Source organism: Polypterus senegalus, chromosome 1 (genome assembly GCF_016835505.1).
Source record: "Polypterus senegalus isolate Bchr_013 chromosome 1, ASM1683550v1, whole genome shotgun sequence".
In the NCBI taxonomy this organism is placed as follows: domain Eukaryota; kingdom Metazoa; phylum Chordata; class Cladistia; order Polypteriformes; family Polypteridae; genus Polypterus; species Polypterus senegalus.
In genome coordinates, this window is record NC_053154.1 from 334,684,564 (window position 1) to 334,702,851 (window position 18,288).

Below are 18,288 nucleotides of genomic sequence, written 5' to 3' on the forward strand. Positions count from 1 at the left end.
GCTCTAAAGAAACCGAAAGCAGACGGCGACAAGAGGAGCCGCCCAGCCGGCCACGTTCCATTAGTGTGAAGTGTGAAAGCCCGGGGGTCCCGAGCAGCAGTCCTGATGTTGACAAGTCTTTATCACACTGGCTTCTGAAGAGAAAGATAAATTAAAAAATAAAAATCCAACCAGTACCAAAAACAGAAATCAGGCACACAATTCCTGGAACTCAGCAGGAAAACGGCAAGAGTTTCTGAACCTTTTTTTGTTTTGCTTGTTTTTGCCTCTTTCCTTTTTAAAACAATTGCAGAATGTGATTATTCCGTACAAAGAATAAAAACTGCTGGCTGGCTACATGGAGGGAGGCTGAAGTCATCGGAGCGACTCTCATGAGATAAAGCGTGCTTAAATGGTTCAGCGTAAATCCTGAGTAAAAAGTGGGGAATAATGGCGATCCCTTCATCTGCCGAGCGGTGCGGGCGGAGCAGCGCAGCACCTCGGGCCGACGGCCGCCACCGTGCATTCCTTCCTAAAAAAAACGACAAAACAGTTTCTGGAGAGTAAAAACCAAACAAGGCAGGTTATACATTTATGATAAAAGGCATCCAAAATGATGCACATCACGAGCTTTCAGTTTCAGTCCGAGCTTCCTCCCGAGTTGCACGTGTGTCGCCTCTGCACACGCCACGTCACGTCACGCACTCACACACAACCATTCCCAAGCGCGCACACGCACACACACACACACGAGACGTGCGAGAAGCAGACACCTCGGGAAAAGCGCACTGAGGCACAGGGCTGTATCTCATTGTCGAAGTCGGGGGTGAGGGGCGGGGTGGGGGGGCGCAGTTCACTTTCATTTCCGTCGTGTCATTTTGGTTCTCACGGGTGGCTTTTTAGCTCCTATTCGTCCCATACCCAATCCCCCTCAAATATCCCATGGAAAGTTAAGCGCACTGCAGCATCACTGCCAAAGGAGGGCGCTGAGCCGTCCTTTTCTTCATTTTTTTTTTTTTTTACCCTTTGTGGGTTGAAAGTGCATAGGAGCGGGGATCCCACTCGAGCAGCAAGAATCCCCTCACAGTATTAAGGCCTTTGTTTTTTTTTGATGTGACGTGAAGTGTGCTCCCGTGTCAGCACAGTGGAAAAAAAATAAATCGAGCGTGTCTCTCGAGCAACGTCTGTCACTTCTCCTCCGCCTGCTGTCGCTCTTCCTCTTCCGCTTCCTCCTCGATCACCTGGATGTCGTCTGCCGCCTGGACCAGCACCGCCTCCGACTGCTGCTGCTGCTGCTTGCTCAGCTCCGCTTTACTCTTCTCTTCTTTCTCGATGACCTTCTTCCAGATTTTGTGGTTTTCCGTCAAATGATGCATGATGTTGGAGAACATGCGTCGTCTGCCTTTTCTTCTTTCTGCAAGATCAATTTGGAAGAGAGGGTAGAGAATGAATGTCATTGTCACACTTATGGTGGCAGCTGAAAAACAGACAACGTAAAGTAATTTGACAAACGAGAGGAGACCACACAGTCCATCAAGCCGATTTGTTTAGCTAACGGCTACACTGTCCCAGTGGCTTCTGCTTCACCTACACGTCTTGGTAGTCTGTTGCTTCTCCCTGGCGTTAGTCCTAAATGCACTTCCCCTTAATCTCAACTGGTATCTGCGAGTACCTGATTGTGGGGGTCCAGAGCCACAAGGTAGGAAGAAAACCCCAGAAGGATTGACACACTTTTACTCTTTTATGGCGGACCGGGGGGGGACGGGGTGGTCTGAGGGCGAATGTCGACAAATGTCGACACCCAGGGATAGAGGGCAACAATCAGCTGTTAATGGCGACAAAACTCATTGTCACGTCACAGGCATTCCCTCTCTGCTTGGAGGAATGTTAGACTCGTTGACTCAGCAACTAATCCTTGCGTGTGCTGAGTTGCGATATGTAAACAAATAGAAACAAAGGCAAGATGGCATCAACATCTCATGCGGGAGCGAAGCGAGTGGAAAAAAGAAAATACTCGGCAGAAGACATTTTGCGCATTATCGCGGAGTCGGACTCAGATTTCTTTGATAGTGATCAGGAGATCGAGTAAGAGATTGAGGAGCCGGATTCAGCCGATCGGAGACCAGCCGATGCCGCCACAGCTGCTCGGCTGGCAGCTGAGCGCATTCGCACTGCCGGTGCACCTACGGCAAGGTTCGCGTGGGAGGAATACCCAGAAATTGATCCTTGGGAGCCGAACTGGCTACCGGACCCGATCACGCTCGTTTCACCATGGGGGGCAGATTGCAATTGCTTCCAATGGGAAGTCAATTAACTTAAAAAGGAAAAACTGGTGTAAGAGAAGGTGGTGTGGGCTTAGCCACGTGAAGCAGCACCAATCAAACCAATCCTTAACACTAGAATTACCAGAGGCTACGAAACAACTCGTAGTCGCTTCGCACCTCTCCATCAGCATCTTTTGTCCTGTAAATGTGTCGATAAGCAGCAAGAAGCCAGCAGCCTACTATCACATCCCCTCACCGCCATCCAGATCAAAACACTAGCGTGGAGAGTCGCTTGCGTACTGAAAAGTGTCTATAGCTAAAGGTTGAAGCTGCCGTCACTGTACTGCCAGATCGAATGTTATTTACTTATTTACCTTTATTATTTACTTACTTCCTACAGCATAAAGTCACAAGTTGACTGCAGAGTTTTCCATGTACATATATAAAGTACAGCGATGGCAAAAGTGCAGCGTGCATTCTTGCTCCGATGTATAACCGTCGTCACCATTTGAGTTCACCTCTGTTATAGCGCGTCTTTATGTGAAAACAGCGAAGGGGAGTGGGATCATGAACGCGACTAAGAGAATAAAACTGAATAAAAAAAAACAACAAAGCTAACTTTTACAAGCTTCATAAATTTACACCAGCTGTTACAGACTGGAATCAAATGTATGTTTTTATTCTAAAATAGTAAGAATAAGAGCAGCTCGCTTCTCAAAACAGACTCGTCTGGGGTCGAACCCAGGAAGCTTTGATTACCAGTCGACAGTTCATACCGTTGCGCCACCGAAGCGGTTGTAGCAAATGCGTGTCAATGTCGCACCCTAACGCGGGTTCTTTTTCTACATTTATATTCTTGAATAGAAGCGCACTTGTTCTGTTATATTTGTACCTTTTGTGAAAGTGTTTATTTGATATTTGGACTTCAGGCTTCACACATTATACACTTCATGTGTACGTTTCGTCAATTATTACTAAAACATGAAAAAGTTTCTGTTTTAACGATATGTTTACATAGATCGTTGTAGACACAAAACACACATGACATGAAATGCAAGTGCTCCAAATAACGATATAGTATTTATAAAATGTGTGATTTTGCTTGACTTCTCAAAGCAAATGACACGCAGGTAAACAGACTGGAGCTGAGAAAACTGTGCGGCGGTGGGGGTTGTAATAGTAGGCTGCTGGCTGCATATCGACAAATTTAAAGGACAAAAGACGCTGACGGAGAGGTGCAAAGTGATTTAAGGTGGGATGGATTTACGAGTTTTTTCATAGGCTCTGGTAATTCTAGTGTTAAAGGGCTCACCAAACATGAGAGACCCTGTAAAATAACAGATTAATAACAAAAGATTTATGGTTTTGTCAAATTCTAGAACATTATTTCCCTGTTGTTCTCCTATGGCCCTCAGCCGTAAGCAGGAATCACCTTAACTCAGTCAACCATATATCTGCGTGTGGCTGTACTTCATTGAAGCCCCTCTGGAGCCGAGAGTTTTCTTTGGTCTGACATGATTTAGAGATTTTTTTTTGACGCAAGGACTCTGACCCTTTTCTACGATGCTTGAAATTTGGCTAAGGTGCACCCCATTCTATTGATCATCATGGAGATGTGTGTACTGTACACCTTCTTTGGAGACCACCTGTGGTCAATTTAGTTTACTGGACTAGATTATAAAACAAACACTTGTCTATAGAAGATCCAACATTTTTATATAAAAAACAAGCCATTAGGCCAAAATAATTGCTTACAGAGCTTAGACACAGGATTGAGTCGAGGCATAGGCCTAGCCAAGGCGAAAACCAAATTACTACGACATTGAAGGCTGTCAAACGCACAACAGCCTACGTAATTCTTAAGTGGAAGACGTTTGGAAACACCACAACTCATCCTTGAGCAAACAAACTGGCCAATCGGAAGGGTGAAAGACGTGACAAGGACACAACCGTCACTCTGGCTATGCTTCAGAGAACCAGTGTGGTGATGGAAAAAACCTCCAGAAAGACAACCATCACTGTAACACTCCACCCCATCAGTGCTTTGTGCCAGAGTGGGCACATGACAAACTGCCTGAAATTTGCAAAAAAGAGAACCTAAAGGACCCTCAGACAGCGAGAAACAAAATTTTCTGGACAGATAAAACCATGATTGAACTGTCTGGCCTCAATTCTAGGTGTCATGTTTAGAGGAAAATGGGCACCACTCGTCACCCATGCAGTATCATCCCGAGGGAAACAGAGTAAAGTACAGAGAGACCCTTCATTAAAACCTGCACAGTGTTCTCTGGACCTCAGATTGGGCCAAAGGTTCAATGACCCCAAAGCACAAAGCAAAAATAACATAAGAGTGGCTTGGGGACAATGGCAAGAATATCCTTGAATGATCCAGCCAATGCCTGGACTTGAACCAAACCGAACATCTCCATGGAGACCAGAAACCAGCTGTCCAACGAGTGTCTCCATCCAACCCAACAGAGCTTAAGACGATCTGCAGAGGAGCACGGCAGAAAATCTCCAGATCCTGGCATGTGTGAAGCTCGTGGCATCAAACTTAAGACGACTTTGGGCTGGACTCGCTGCCTTAGGGACTTCAGCGAAGTTTTCTGTAAAGGGTCTCAACATTTGTGGCAGTGAGATATTTCACTTTTGTATTTTTTAATAAATTCACAACAATTTCTAAAATCCTGTTTTCGTTTTGTCATTCTGGCGTCTCGAGTGTTGCTTGATATGGGAACAAATAAATTCAACATGATTTTAGCACATGGCTGCAACATCACAAAATGTGACAAAAGTACAGGCTTTCTGATGGCGCTGTGTATTAAGTGGAGCCGTGGTGCTAATCACAGTGCCAGCAAACTGCTATGGCTGCAGCTTAAGCTAGCTGGTGCTGCTTGGCAGGCCCGAGGACCACCATCACAAGCAGGAGATTGAGCAGTGCCTGCCATCTGGTCCATATGATTTGTCTGTTTCCTGTAATGCAGGGCAGATATGCATCTACATTTGGAATTAATACAGAATTTTAAAAAATCTCCACAGTGGATTAATAAAAATTTAAAAAAGAAGCTGCAAAGGAAAAAACAGACGAATAAGGCGAATAGGACTACTGAATGCAAAGTGAATCGTAGAGCATATCAGAACATGAGAACAACCATTAAGAAGGATATCAGGGAGGCTAAATGACAGTTGGAGAGGAATATAGCAGATAAAGCGAAAGACGACCCTAAGAGATTCTTTAGTAGTAAAAGAACAGTCAAGGAGGAGGTAAAGTGCACTAGAAATAGTAAAGGGGAATTAAAAGACAATGAAATAGCAGATGCGCTAAACTTAGATTTTTCTCAGGTAATCACAAGTGAGCAAGTGGATAACCTCAGAGCAGTAACAGGGACTACTAAGGAGGTACTGAGGGATTTGGAAATTGTAGAGGGAGAAGAGCTGCTCAGATTAAATAGGCTGAAATCAAACAAATTACCAGAACCAGATAATATTTACCCTCGAGTTCTTAAGGAAGCTTGTGAGTACAGATAGAAACCCTTGACACATATTTTTAGGAAGTCACTGCGCACTGGAGAGATTCTGAAGGACTGGAAAATGGCAAATATTATAAAAAGGGTGACAGGGCAGATCCACGCAACTATAGGCCAGTAAGCTTAACGTGCATCACAAGAAAATTAATGGAAGGAATTATTGAGCAACACCTGGCAAGGACAGGAGTTATTCTGAACAGTCAGCATGGGCTCAGAAGAGGGAGGTCATGTTTTACTAACATGCTGGAATTCTATGAGGATATGATCAAAGTGGAGCAGATGATATGATTGATGTGGACTTTCAGAGAGCATTTGATAAGGTGCCACACAAGAGGGTGGGCATCAAACTAAAAGAAGTGGGAGTTCAGGGTGATGTTTTTAAATGGGTGTTGTGGTCTATTGCCGGCCATTCATCCCGGCCAATACCCCCAGGCCACCAGAGGGAGCCCTTTCTGCGACATGGAGAAGCCCCGAATTCCATGGACTATGGAGTTGTCCTGTACAGCCCTGCTGGATAATGTCGGGGCCACAAGGGGTGGCTGCAGGGAGGCCCAGGGACTGTTATTTGCCCTATAACCCGGAAGTGCATCTTAGTCACAGCGACAGGGGAAATGACGTACTTCCGGGATGAAGAAGAGGAGTTTTTACCTGACCCGGAAGTGCTGGATAATCACGTGGACTGCAGGCTCAGAAGCACTTCCGGGTCATGGACTATAAAGGACTGTGAGAGATCCCAGACGGAATCATGGACGCTGTAGTTTTTATCCTCAGCCCTGCTGGATACCTCAGGGGCCGCAAGAGGGTGCTGCAGGGAGGACCGAAGACTCATTTGTGCCCTATGACCCGGGAGTTCGTCATAGGAAGAGCGACGGGTTTCCGGGATGAAGAAAAGTGATTGAGAGTCACATGGACTGGGGATGGAGAACACTTCCGGGTCAGGAGATATAAAAGGACTGTGGGAGCTCCCAGACGGCGAGGTGAGCTGGGTGGAAGGGTGGCAACGTGTCTGGGAAAGGAGGATTGTTTACTGATTAGTGATTTGTGTTTATTTATGAGTATAGTGGAGTGGAGGGTGCTTTGTGCACTATTATGTTCAAATAAATTAATAATCTGGACTTTTATCTGGAGTCTGGCGTTTGAGCTGAGGGTTCAAGGGGACGACAGTGCCCCCTATCGGTCACAGTGGCGTAGTCAGCAGGATTCATTGGCCTTTGGTTTGGCAGAGGACCTGTACAAAAATTTCTGTCGACAGAGAACCCCAAGAGTCAGGACACTCAGAAAAAATCGCCCGAACCCACCTTTACCAAGGACGTCATGGGGAAGAAGGCGGCTAGGCAGAGCAACAGCACCAGCGAGATGAGCTACGGAGCAGCCACACAGATCGGGAAAAGCCTATGGAGGAAATCGACTACCACGAGGTATATGCCGGCGACTCAATTGAAAACATATTTAAATTAAATCTTTTTGTGCCGTGCACATACCTCAGAGAAGGTCATCGGGAGGCAGAAGAAATTCCCGAAGATGGTGGTGCGCTCCTGTTCGAGCCTACGGGCAAAACAAAGGTTTTCCGCATGTCGGGTGGTAGCGAGGAACACACGACCTACCCCAATGGTTTGTGAGAAGCAGAAGGTCCATGTCCTGCTGCTTTCAACTTTGCCCTCAAAAAGACGGACTCGGGCTTTCCGAAGGGGAAGGGGGAGGCGAGCGAAGCACCGCTCAACCCACGAGAAGGTAAGGAGGGCTGGGTAATGGCTGGTTGATCTGCCAACAAATTAATAAAGGCAGATCGCAGTCCGCCAAAGATGGTGACCCGTTCCTCAGACAAAGAGAACTCCAAATTCCAGAAGCCTCTGCGCAGCCCGTCAGAGCATGTGCCAGGAGCGGGCGTGCTCATTGGCTCCTGGCCGGAAGGTAAGGGCTATTGATGAATTGAGTCCACCTCCAGCCGAATTAAATAAGTTTATGGACGTGCGGGAACTCGAGAAACTAATCGAGCCCGTACAAAGTTTCTTACAGGTTCTGACGAGCATTAAGAAGATCGTTGGGGAAGCTGGGAGCAGCAGCCGAAGCGCTGTTAAGAAAGGTGGAAGAGTAACCTACAGCGATTTGGTCGGGAGTCTCCCATCATGGTTAATGCGGTGGTACAGGTAAGCGAGACCCATACCGTACATCATAGTGGGACGCAGGGTGAACCGGGCTCGTGATTAATTAGTAGTGGGTGCCAAGTCACTGTGAACCCTACAAGAGAGTCGGGAACGTGGACCGGGTGCTTGGTGGAAGGATCGATCGAGCCGCAGCAGCTGAATAGTGCTGCCCGCCGGAGCGATGTTATCCTGAAAACACTGACACCGGTCATTTAGAAATTGAAGGGGATGCAGACAGTAAAAGGGCTCTCTCTTTCCCATAGAGAGACTCAGACTGTAGACAAGCCCCAGATTAAACAGGAGATCCCAAAAGAGAAATGGTGGTCTCCTGACAAAGTAGAGAAGGGAGCTGCGAGCTCCGGTACGGCGGTGGAACCCTCCTCAGCAGATAAAGGGGCGGAACTAAATATTCCGAGCTGTTTCCAGTCTCGCAGAGGGAAAATACCAGGAGGACGGCGAATCTGTTGTGAATGACATCGGCCGGGCCATGTGTGGCGGAATTGTCCCAGGAGAGCCGGGGAGGAAGAGAAGCGGTTGGTTGCACAATGTCTCCCCACGGTTCTCCTATAATTATATGACAAGACGGAGTCACAGACCGGCCACAACAATGGTGGTCTCCTGACAAAGTAGAGAAGGGAGCTGCGAGCTCCGGTACGGCGGTGGAACCCTCCTCAGCAGATAAAGGGGCGGAACTAAATATTCCAAGCTGTTTCCAGTCTCGCAGAGGGAAAATACCAGGAGGACGGCGAATCTGTTGTGAATGACATCGGCCGGGCCATGTGTGGCGGAATTGTCCCAGGAGAGCCGGGGAGGAAGAGAAGCGGTTGGTTGCACAATGTCTCCCCACGGTTCTCCTATAATTATATGACAAGACGGAGTCACAGACCGGCCACAACAAATTCCTCCTGGAGGAATGGACGCTTTGAACCATGGTTCTTTGGGGTGGGGGGGGGGTTATGGCTTGGGGGTGCTGTGGACTATGGCCGGCCATTCATCCCGGCCAATACCCCCAGGCCGCCAGAGGGAGCCTTCCCTGCGACATGGAGATACCCCGAATTCCAGCAGGACGTGCTGAGTCAGGAGGAAGGGTGGCAACGTGTCTGGGAGAGGATTGTTTATTGATTAGTGATTTGTGTTTATTTATAAGTATAGTGGAGTGGAGGGTGCTTTGTGCACTATTGTGTTCAAATAACTTAATAATTTGGACTTTTATCTGGTGTCTGCCATTTGAGCTGAGGGTTTAAGGGGACGAAAGCGCCCCCTATCTGTCACAGTGTAGAATTGGCTTAGACACAGGAAGCAGAGGGTGATGGTGTGAGGAACCTCATCAGAACTGGCCAATGTTAAGAGTGGTGACAAGCAGGGGGCAGTGCTGGGGGGGCGCTGCTATTTTTAATATCTATAAATGATTTACATAGGAATATATAGGAACAAGCTAGTTAAACTGGCAGATGATACCAAGATTGTTTGGATTGGCACATAATTTGGAATCCGTTACTTCATCACAGAAGGACTTGGACAGCAGACAGGCTTGGGTAGAATTGTGGCAGAAGACATTTAATGTCAGTAAATGTAAAGAATAACACATAGGAAGTAAAAATGTGAGGTTTGAGTACACAATGGGAGGTCTGAAAATCGAGAGTCCACCTTATGAGAAGGATTTATGAGTCATAGTGGACTCTAAGCTATCAACTTCCCGACAGTGTTCAGAAGCCATTAAGAAGGCTAACAGAATGTCAGGTTATATAGCGCCTTGATGTGTGGAGTACAAGTCACAGGAGGTTCTGCTCAAGTTTTATAACACACTGGTGAGGCCTCATCTGGGGTCCTGGGTGCAGTTTTGGGCCCACCAGACATAACAGCACTAGAGAAGGTCCAGAGGAGAGCAACTCGGCTGATTCAGGGCTACAGGTGATGAGTTATGAGGAAAGATTAAAAGAGCTGAGCCTTAAGGAGATGAAGAGGAGACCTGACTGAAGGGTTTAAAATTATGAAGTGAATTAGTCCAGTGGATCGAGACTGTTATTTTAAAGTGAGTTCATCAAGAACACAGGGACACAGTTGGAAACTTGTGAAGGGTAAATTTCACACAAACATTAGGAAGTTTTTCTTTACACAAAGAACGATAGACACTTGGAATAAGCAACCAAGTAGTGTGGTGGACAGTAAGACTTTAGGGACTTTCAAAACTCAACTTGATGTTATTTTAGAAGAATGAAGTTGACAGGGCTAGTGAGCTTTGCTGGTCTGAATGGCCTGTTCTTGTCTAGATTGTTCTAATGTTCCATCATTAAGCCAGCTCTGGTGCCCACTCCACCTACCACTGAAAAGTTTACCCCCCAACCAACACCACTCTGGGACCCTGCACCACTTGTTGTGTAATGACTTACTGGGAGCAAGGTCATCATCCATCTCGTCATCCTCTGTTTCACTTTCTTCTCCTTCTTCATCCTCCTCTGTACATTCAGGCACTTCTTCGTCATCTTCAATCCATCGGCCAGGCAGCAGGCCGGCGGCATCATACGAGTTGCACAAGGGCCCCACGATGTGAGTGATGAATGACTCCTGGAGCTTCGCTAACTGTGGCGACGAGCGGTCCATGAAAGGGCTGATGGGTAGACCCAAATTCGACTCTTCGTCTCCCTACAGGACCCAACGTGAAGATGATTAAAAAATTGGTTTTGGAAGCTGATCATTTCTTGACTACCTACAAGTATGATTTCTCAAGTTTTGAGAAATGAAACAGCAAATGCCAAGCAAGGAGTTACCTGCTGGTGCTCATGAGGCGTCTCGCACCCACACCTGAATAAAACCACATTGTCACAAGGAACTGAGGGGCTACCAGACCACAAGTGAAATTAACACTGCAGGCCTGGACGCCGCTCATTCCATCGGCCAGAACTCCCAGCTCTCTCTGCTGTACACACAGCACCACACACACATTGTTTTGGAGGCAGCAAGAACAATGTGTGAAGAAGGGGAGATCCCCCTGTGTAACTCCTACCTGCTCGTAGAACTCGTTGACAATGCCTTCAGTCCACTTCAGGTGCAGCTCCCTCTCTTTAGCGGGTCCATTAATGTCTGCGAGTTTAATGCACACTTGGCAGACGAGCAGACGGTCGTTCTCATTGGTCCAGTCAATTCCTGGGCTGTTCACGTCATTTACCTGAAGCAGGATAGAAGACATGGCCATATTTAGAAGTGCCATCTGTTCGGCGGTACCCATCAGATGATTGTCTTCCCGGATGTCATCATCTTGTCACGTGTACAGGGTCTATGTCACATTAGATGACTTTTCATCATCATAATCTTAACCATTTATGTGGCGCACTCCCATGAAGATGATCGTCTAACGTGACACACCCAATGACGGACACCAGCTAGTCCATGACTGGCCGGGATAAAAACAAACCAGGCTGAACAACAGATTTTTCCTCCAGGGCTCCCGAACACAATGTCACCACTAGTCCTTATGTGTGCCCATACCGTAGACTCTTATCTAATTACCGTTTTGCATGGATTCCTGGCCCATTGTAGATCTTCTATCATCGTCGACTGCTGTTTGTCAATTTGGCATCCATTTGTTTAAATGTTGTTCCTTGTTCTACATTCCTTTATGTAAAATTACCCACCATTGTCATTGTAACTGGATCAAAACATTGCACTGTGGCCCTGGGAAATGTAATTTGATACTACAGCGTAATGTACCAAGGTATGTGTAGAGAAGGTATGACAATAAAGCCCACCTGACGTGTCTCTTGTGAGAGTCCACAGCAGACTCCCCTTCATTCTTTCCCACGTGACTCAAATACACATGTTGGGCCCGACGCTAAGGATCCCGATTGATGTGCTGCCTGACGTGACAGTTACAACAAGTCTGCTATTTTAGCGTCTCTACCATGGCAAAGAAGGAGAAGACGACATCGGCAGGCCACACTTGTGGACTTCACGCACCTTAGCATTGAACTCGGCAAGAAAGTCAAAGTGCTTCTTCAGGTCCGTCGCAAGGATGGCCTCGATGACCAGGAAGCGAAAGCGCTTGAACTCCACGTGGTCCAGATTGACTAGAAAGTTGAACTCCTGCTGGGCCAAGAAGAGGTTCCAAGCCGCTGCCGCATGGTGATTTTCCAGGACCGACCTGTCATTGTAAAGCACGGCCTGTGAGGAAGAAAAAAAAGGCAGACGTGTTGTCAGCGTTCTACAATCCAGCATTACAAACTTGTGATCACATGAGCAAGGAAAGAACATACATATAAGTTACTTAACCTACATAGTGCATTTCACCACTAGCACTCAACAATGTATTGGAAACATTTCAACAGAGGAGTTCTGAGTGGAGAGCAGACTTGGTATGAAAGTGAAAAGAGAAACAGACTGAGGTCACTTAGGCCTATGATGGTGGAGGACATACGGTGACTTCACAAAGACCCCCTCGCTTTCTGCACACTTTACTGTGTAGCAGATTAATCTGAAATAAATGCACTGGCCAGTTTTGCCCTTTAAACTGCACTCGATAATCCATCTGAAAGGCCGGCAAATTTATTAACAATCAAAAACTGAAATCTCTCCCTCACAGAAGTATTTCGGACCCTTCATTCAATACTTTGTAGAAGCCCCTTGGGCAGCAATTCCAGCTCTGAACCTGCTTGGCTAGGTCTCGACCAGCTTGGCACCCCTGCATTTGGGCAGTTGATCCCATTCTTCCAGCCAGATCATCTCCAGCTCCATTCGATTGGACTGGAAGTATCTGTGAGCAGCCATCTTCATTGTCTCTCCACTCAAGTAGAGTCAGACTTGACCTGAAGCCACTGCAGTGTTGTCTTGGCTGTCTGCTTCAGGTCACTGTCATGCTGATAGATGCCCCCTATTGCCCCATTCTGAGGTGGTGCCCACTCTGCAGCAGGTTTTTCTTCAAGGCCGTCTTTGTATTTGGGTGCATTCATCCTCCTCTCAGTTCTGAGAAGTCTCTCTGTCCCCACAGTGTGATGCTGCCACCACCAGGCTTCACCGCAGGGATGGTGTCAGGCAGGTGATGAGCTGGGCCTTGTCCTTGTCAGAAACAGTGGTTGGACATCTGCCCACAGAGTTCATGTTTTTGTCACATCAGGCCAGAGAATCTTTACTGTCCTGCTCTCAGGGTCCTTTAAATGCCATCTGGCAAAGTCCAACCAGGATGTCATATGGAGTGCTGCTGAGATGGCCATCCTTCCGGCAGGTTCTCCCCATCTCAGCAGAGGACTCCTGAAGCTTGGTTAGAGTCCCCTCTTCCTTCTTCTTGACCATATTATTTGTAAGTTTGGACTGGGTTATCATTTTTATGCTCTATTTCAGTTTTAAAAGCGACACTTCATCAGAGCTTTCTCAGCTCTCAACTCGACCTCAGTGAAATTAAAACCCTAGATGGAGCAGAACCCTTTAACTCTTTGAGAGCTGTTTGCTTTCTCCAAAAATCTCAGTTTTCTGAAAAGCACACAAAGCAATGCTTTCACACATAAATCAACATGGCTGGTGCTGTGGCTGCTGTTGGCGCATGTTTGGCATCTCTGGCGGCATTCGCTACGCGGGGGCACTTTGATGGTCATGCACAGTGGGCCAGCTGAATGGCTGTGTTCACAGAGCAGGTGGGTGGCCTTGGCGGTCGCAGTGTGACACAATATGGTTTGTAACTTCTTGTCATCGTAAGTGGTGGTCATCCCAGGAAAAAACGCTGCTGTAGGTGCATCAGCTACACGAAAGCATTCAGCACCCTGATCAGCTGATGCTGGCACCTCACTTTCGTTTTCGATATCCATCTCCAGATTACTTGCATCAGACTTGGAGTCCGACAAGTCAGAGTCGTATTCAACGAAATTACGAAAAATGTCCATGAGTTATTATGCTTTGCACATTAGCTTTGGTGTCTTGCCAGATATCGATGCCATTTAACAGGTTGTTTGCTCTTTGCTACTCCTTCATGCATAGCCAATCGAGGTTAAATCAGCAAAGCTACGTAACTTTCCTTCTAGCAATGAGAGTCGAACAAAAACGTAACGGCGAGTTTTGCTGCACTTTACAGCTGATTACTGTAAAGGCAGGCATCCCAATACTTTTGGCAGTATCAAGTCAAGTTGGGGAGCGGGCACCAGTACAGTGCATTGCCGCACCCACTACACTTCGAAACAGCTCGGGATCCCAGTTGGCAGTCTCTCGAGCGCCATGATCAGAGCCTCCATTGACTCTGTGAAGATCACCGCATCATCAGCAAAGTCAAGATCCGTGAATCTTTCTTCACCAACAGATGCCCCCACAGCCGCTGGACCCCACGACCTTGCCCAACACCCAGTCCATACAGGCATTGAACAGAGTAGGAGCAGAACACACCGCTGACGAACGCCAGAATCAATTGGGAAAAATGCAGAGGTCCTGCTTCCACTCTGCACAGCACTCACAGTACCAGTGGACAGGCCGGCCATGATATCCAGCAACCTCGAGGGGATCCCGCGAACCCACAGGATGTCCCACAGGGCAGCTCGATCAACTGAGTCGAACGCTTTACGAAAATCGACAAAGGCTGCAAAGAAACTCTGCCGATATTCGCGTTTGTGCTCCATGAGAGCCCTCAGTGCCAGGATGCGGTCGATGGCAGACTTCTTAGGCGTAAAACCAGACTGTTCCAGTCGCTGGTAGGTGAGCAAGTGATCACAGATCCTATTGAGGATGACCCATCAAGGACCTTACCCGGCACCGGCAGCAGTGTTATCCTCCTGTAGTTGCTGCAATCCAGGTGATCACCCTTCCCATTCCAGACAGAGACGACAAGTCACGTTTTCCAGTCAGTTGTGATGATGCCAGTCACTCAAATGGAAGCAAAGATTGCTTGCAATGCCAGGAGGACAGCCTGACCACCAGCCTAAAGAAGTTCACCCCGGATACCACAGATCCCTCCAGCCTTTCCCAGTATATATTTGGCAGTATAGTGTAAATAAAAAGCATTATTATTTTTATTATTATCACCATTGGGTTCTTCGTCCTATCCCTGACCAAAGCCATTCTTGCCCAGATAGACATCTCCAAGAAGAGTCCAGGTGGTCCCATACTTCTTCCACTTCACAGCTCTTGAAGCCACAGTTCTCTGCTGAACACTCTCAAGCTTTAGAAATGGTTTTATCCTCTCGCCATGATTTGTGCCTCACCACTATTTGGTCACCGAGGTCTGCAGGGAGTTCCTTGGACTTCAAAAGCTTGGCTTTTGGCTCCTGACATGCAGTGTGAATTGTCGGACCCTCCCTACACAGGTCCACGTGGGCCTTTCCAAGCAACACCCAGTCAATTCAGTTTGCCACAGGGGGAAGTCCAATCGAGTTCCAGAAACATCTCAAGGAGAATTTCAGAAAACAAGGAAGCACCTGAACCTGAAGGTGGTGGGCCACGACAAAGGGGGTCTTGAATACTTTTCAGAATGACAGACTTCAGTTTTTGATTTTTAATACAGATTGTCACTTTGGTATCATGGGCTACATAACAAGATGAAGCCTGGCCTGAACAATGAGAATACGGTAGAATCACCTGGAGTGGAGTTAGAGACGCTGCAAAGGTGAACTGTGTGTTGTGGTGGTGATGCGAGTGCAGCGGTCAGAAGGCCCAGATGTGGAACGGACACACTTTGTAGTATCAAGTCGGAACGTAGAAAGAGAAACGTGACGCAAGAGACAGGGAACCACATAACCGGTGTTGGCTTAAGGGACAGAAACTGAAAGGCTGTGGCAGCAAATCCTGTAGCCTTGTGTCTGTGTGCCAGAGAAGCAGAGAGCGGGTATCCATGACAAGGCAGCGGGCAGTACTGGCACATAGAGTGGCATTTAGAACTGAGACAGTAGCATCCAAGTCACATGGCAGCTCTTCCTGTGTGAACCCTACAGCCCGCATCACGCTTCACCACCGCCGCCGCCACCTCAGCACTCTTGGGCTTATCACACGTTGAAGACCGACAAGGCCAGCCGCTCAGACCTTTCACCTTCCAGTTTTTGCTTAATGGTGTGTTACATAATAAGATGCTGAACGTAATCTCACCAAAAGATCTCAGTCCATTGTGTGAGTACAATAAACAACAGACGTGTGAGTGGGCTCATGTCACGTGGCTGCCCCAAAGATGACTTTGAAATCAACAGCAAGAACAGCAGATATCACCGTCACTCCCTAAAATGGAGGATGAAGACGTTTTCATAAATAAGCAAAAGTGTGGCAAACTTGGAGTACAATGGGTCAGCTGTGTGCTCATGTGACGTGAGAATTAAAAAAAAAAAAGATTGACCACCAGGAGGGCACCATTTAGTCTGGTCACTATTTGGGGAGTGGATACTGAGGTGGTCTACAGCAGTGACAGGATGGACTGGTCTCAAAACACAGAGGAGCTACAGAAGAAATGGCAGAGTAGGCTCATCCATTAGGAGAATGAGCACCATTAATGTGAGCAGTGACACCATTATGAACAACACAACACTGCACATCCGCTCTGTGACACACACATACACACTGAGGGCTCTCAGCCAAAGAAACTTTCAGCAGACATGTGCAGAGAAATGCGACTGGGGGTCCTTTATACCAACAGCAACACATCTGTACTGCACCTGACTGGAACTGGCACTGCCAATTCAGACATTTTCTTTCTTTTACATTTTCTTGCTTTAGTTTTTCTGGGGTGTGTCTGGACCAAAGTGACTTTCCTGTTTATCTATCTATTATATAGTCCCTTTCCTATCCATCTATTACATAGTGCCTTTCTTATTTATTATATAGTGCATTTCCTATCTATTATATAGTACCTGTCCTTTCTATTATATAGTGCCTGTCCTTTCTATGTATTATATAGTGCCTTTCACAACTATCTCTCCATTATATATTGCCCTTCTTATCTATCTATTATATAGTGCCTTTCACATCTATTAATTATATAGTGCCTTTCTTATCTATTATATAGTGCCTTTCACATCAGTATATTATATAGTACCTTTCATTTCTATCTATTATATAGTGCCTTCAAACCTATGTATTATATAGTACCTTTCTTTGCTATCTATCATATAGTGCCTTTCACATCTATCCATCTCTCTATCAAGCTCATCTCTGGTTAGCTAATAACTGCGGTGACCACCAGCAGGTAAAGGCGCCTCAACAGCTTCCCCACAGCGCCTGCGGCCGTCTGAGACCAATGGCATCCCAATCACAACCCGCTATCTCACTTTTGAACTGGGTGTGAATATGCTGGCTGAAGTTCAAGTCTTATAAAGATAATATGATTTATTGATAGAGTGCCTCTCTCAAGCTCGAGGTTGTTGCACAGAAGAAAAACCAAAGAGAAGACCCGACAGAACAGACTAAATCAAAAGATGAAGAGAAAGTGCAACTACCCAGAGCATAAAAGAAGAAAAACAAAATCTACAGAAAAAATGTTAAGACAAGAAAAGTACGGACAGAAAAGAAACAGCCCGAGTTCACTTTTGAAGGACGAGAGGAATGGGCAGACATGGGCCATTTGGGGGGTGGTATGGCACTAAATGACCTGCCACCCAACGTAGATGCAGAGGCCTCAGAAAGTCTTCACACTGCTTCACCTTGTTCATATTTGGTTTTGTTGCATCTTTGGGCTAAAACTGTTTAAAGTTCACAACACTGCCCAGCCCACGATGCCAAAGTGAAAGCAGGATTTGAGACATTTTTGCAAATTTATATAAAAAAAAAAAAAACATATCCCATTGGCACAAGGATTCAGACCCTTGGCTATGGCATGTAATGTCTGGCTGAGGTGTTTCCCATTCTACTGATCATCACCGAGATGTTTCGACACGGTGTGGTAAATTCAGCTGATTGGACTGTTTAGGAAAGACACACGCCACTCTGCAGAAGGTCCCACCAGTTGAGCAAAAACCAAACCAGAAGGATGATGGAAGTGCTTGCAGAACTTAGAGACTTGATGCTGTCAAGACACAGAGATGAGGATAACCACAAAAAAAAGTGGACTGGCCTCCATAATTCTTAACTGGAAGAAACAACCAGAGCTCTTTATAGAACTGGCCACCCGCGGGGAGTTAGGGGCCTTGGTAAAGAGAGATGACCAAGAATGTGATGGTTACTCTGAGCTGAGCTCTTCAGAACCTGTGGGGAGAAACTTCTAGAAGGACGACCATCACTGCAACATTCTACCAATCAGGGGTATTATGGGATGAGTACCCAGACGACACACGAGACCCTTCATGAACTTGGCAAAAAGATTTCGTGTTCTGATGAATCCAAGTTTCTCCTCATGCTTTAACAAGTTCTGTATATTTACGTGCGTTAATATTTAGTAATTTAATCTATACTCGCATTTTACCTGAAAATTGTTCTCAGCACTTTGTG

The 18,288-nt window shown here is 46.6% G+C and overlaps 1 protein-coding gene across 2 annotated transcripts in view; it reads right to left on the minus strand.

Moving 5' to 3' along the window:
- Positions 1-1,080: 1,080 nt before the first annotated feature.
- The window catches only part of pde3b (phosphodiesterase 3B), a 151,489-nt gene continuing 134,281 nt past the window's right edge, over positions 1,081-18,288 (minus strand). For both annotated transcript variants that reach the window (XM_039738851.1, XM_039738842.1), the window contains exons 13-16: positions 11,869-12,072; positions 10,919-11,080; positions 10,305-10,557; positions 1,081-1,393 (exon numbers count right to left, since the gene is read on the minus strand). In XM_039738851.1, the coding sequence (XP_039594785.1) occupies positions 1,167-1,393; positions 10,305-10,557; positions 10,919-11,080; positions 11,869-12,072 (846 nt within the window). In that variant the 3' untranslated portion in view covers positions 1,081-1,166. The remainder of the gene's footprint in view (positions 1,394-10,304; positions 10,558-10,918; positions 11,081-11,868; positions 12,073-18,288) is intronic.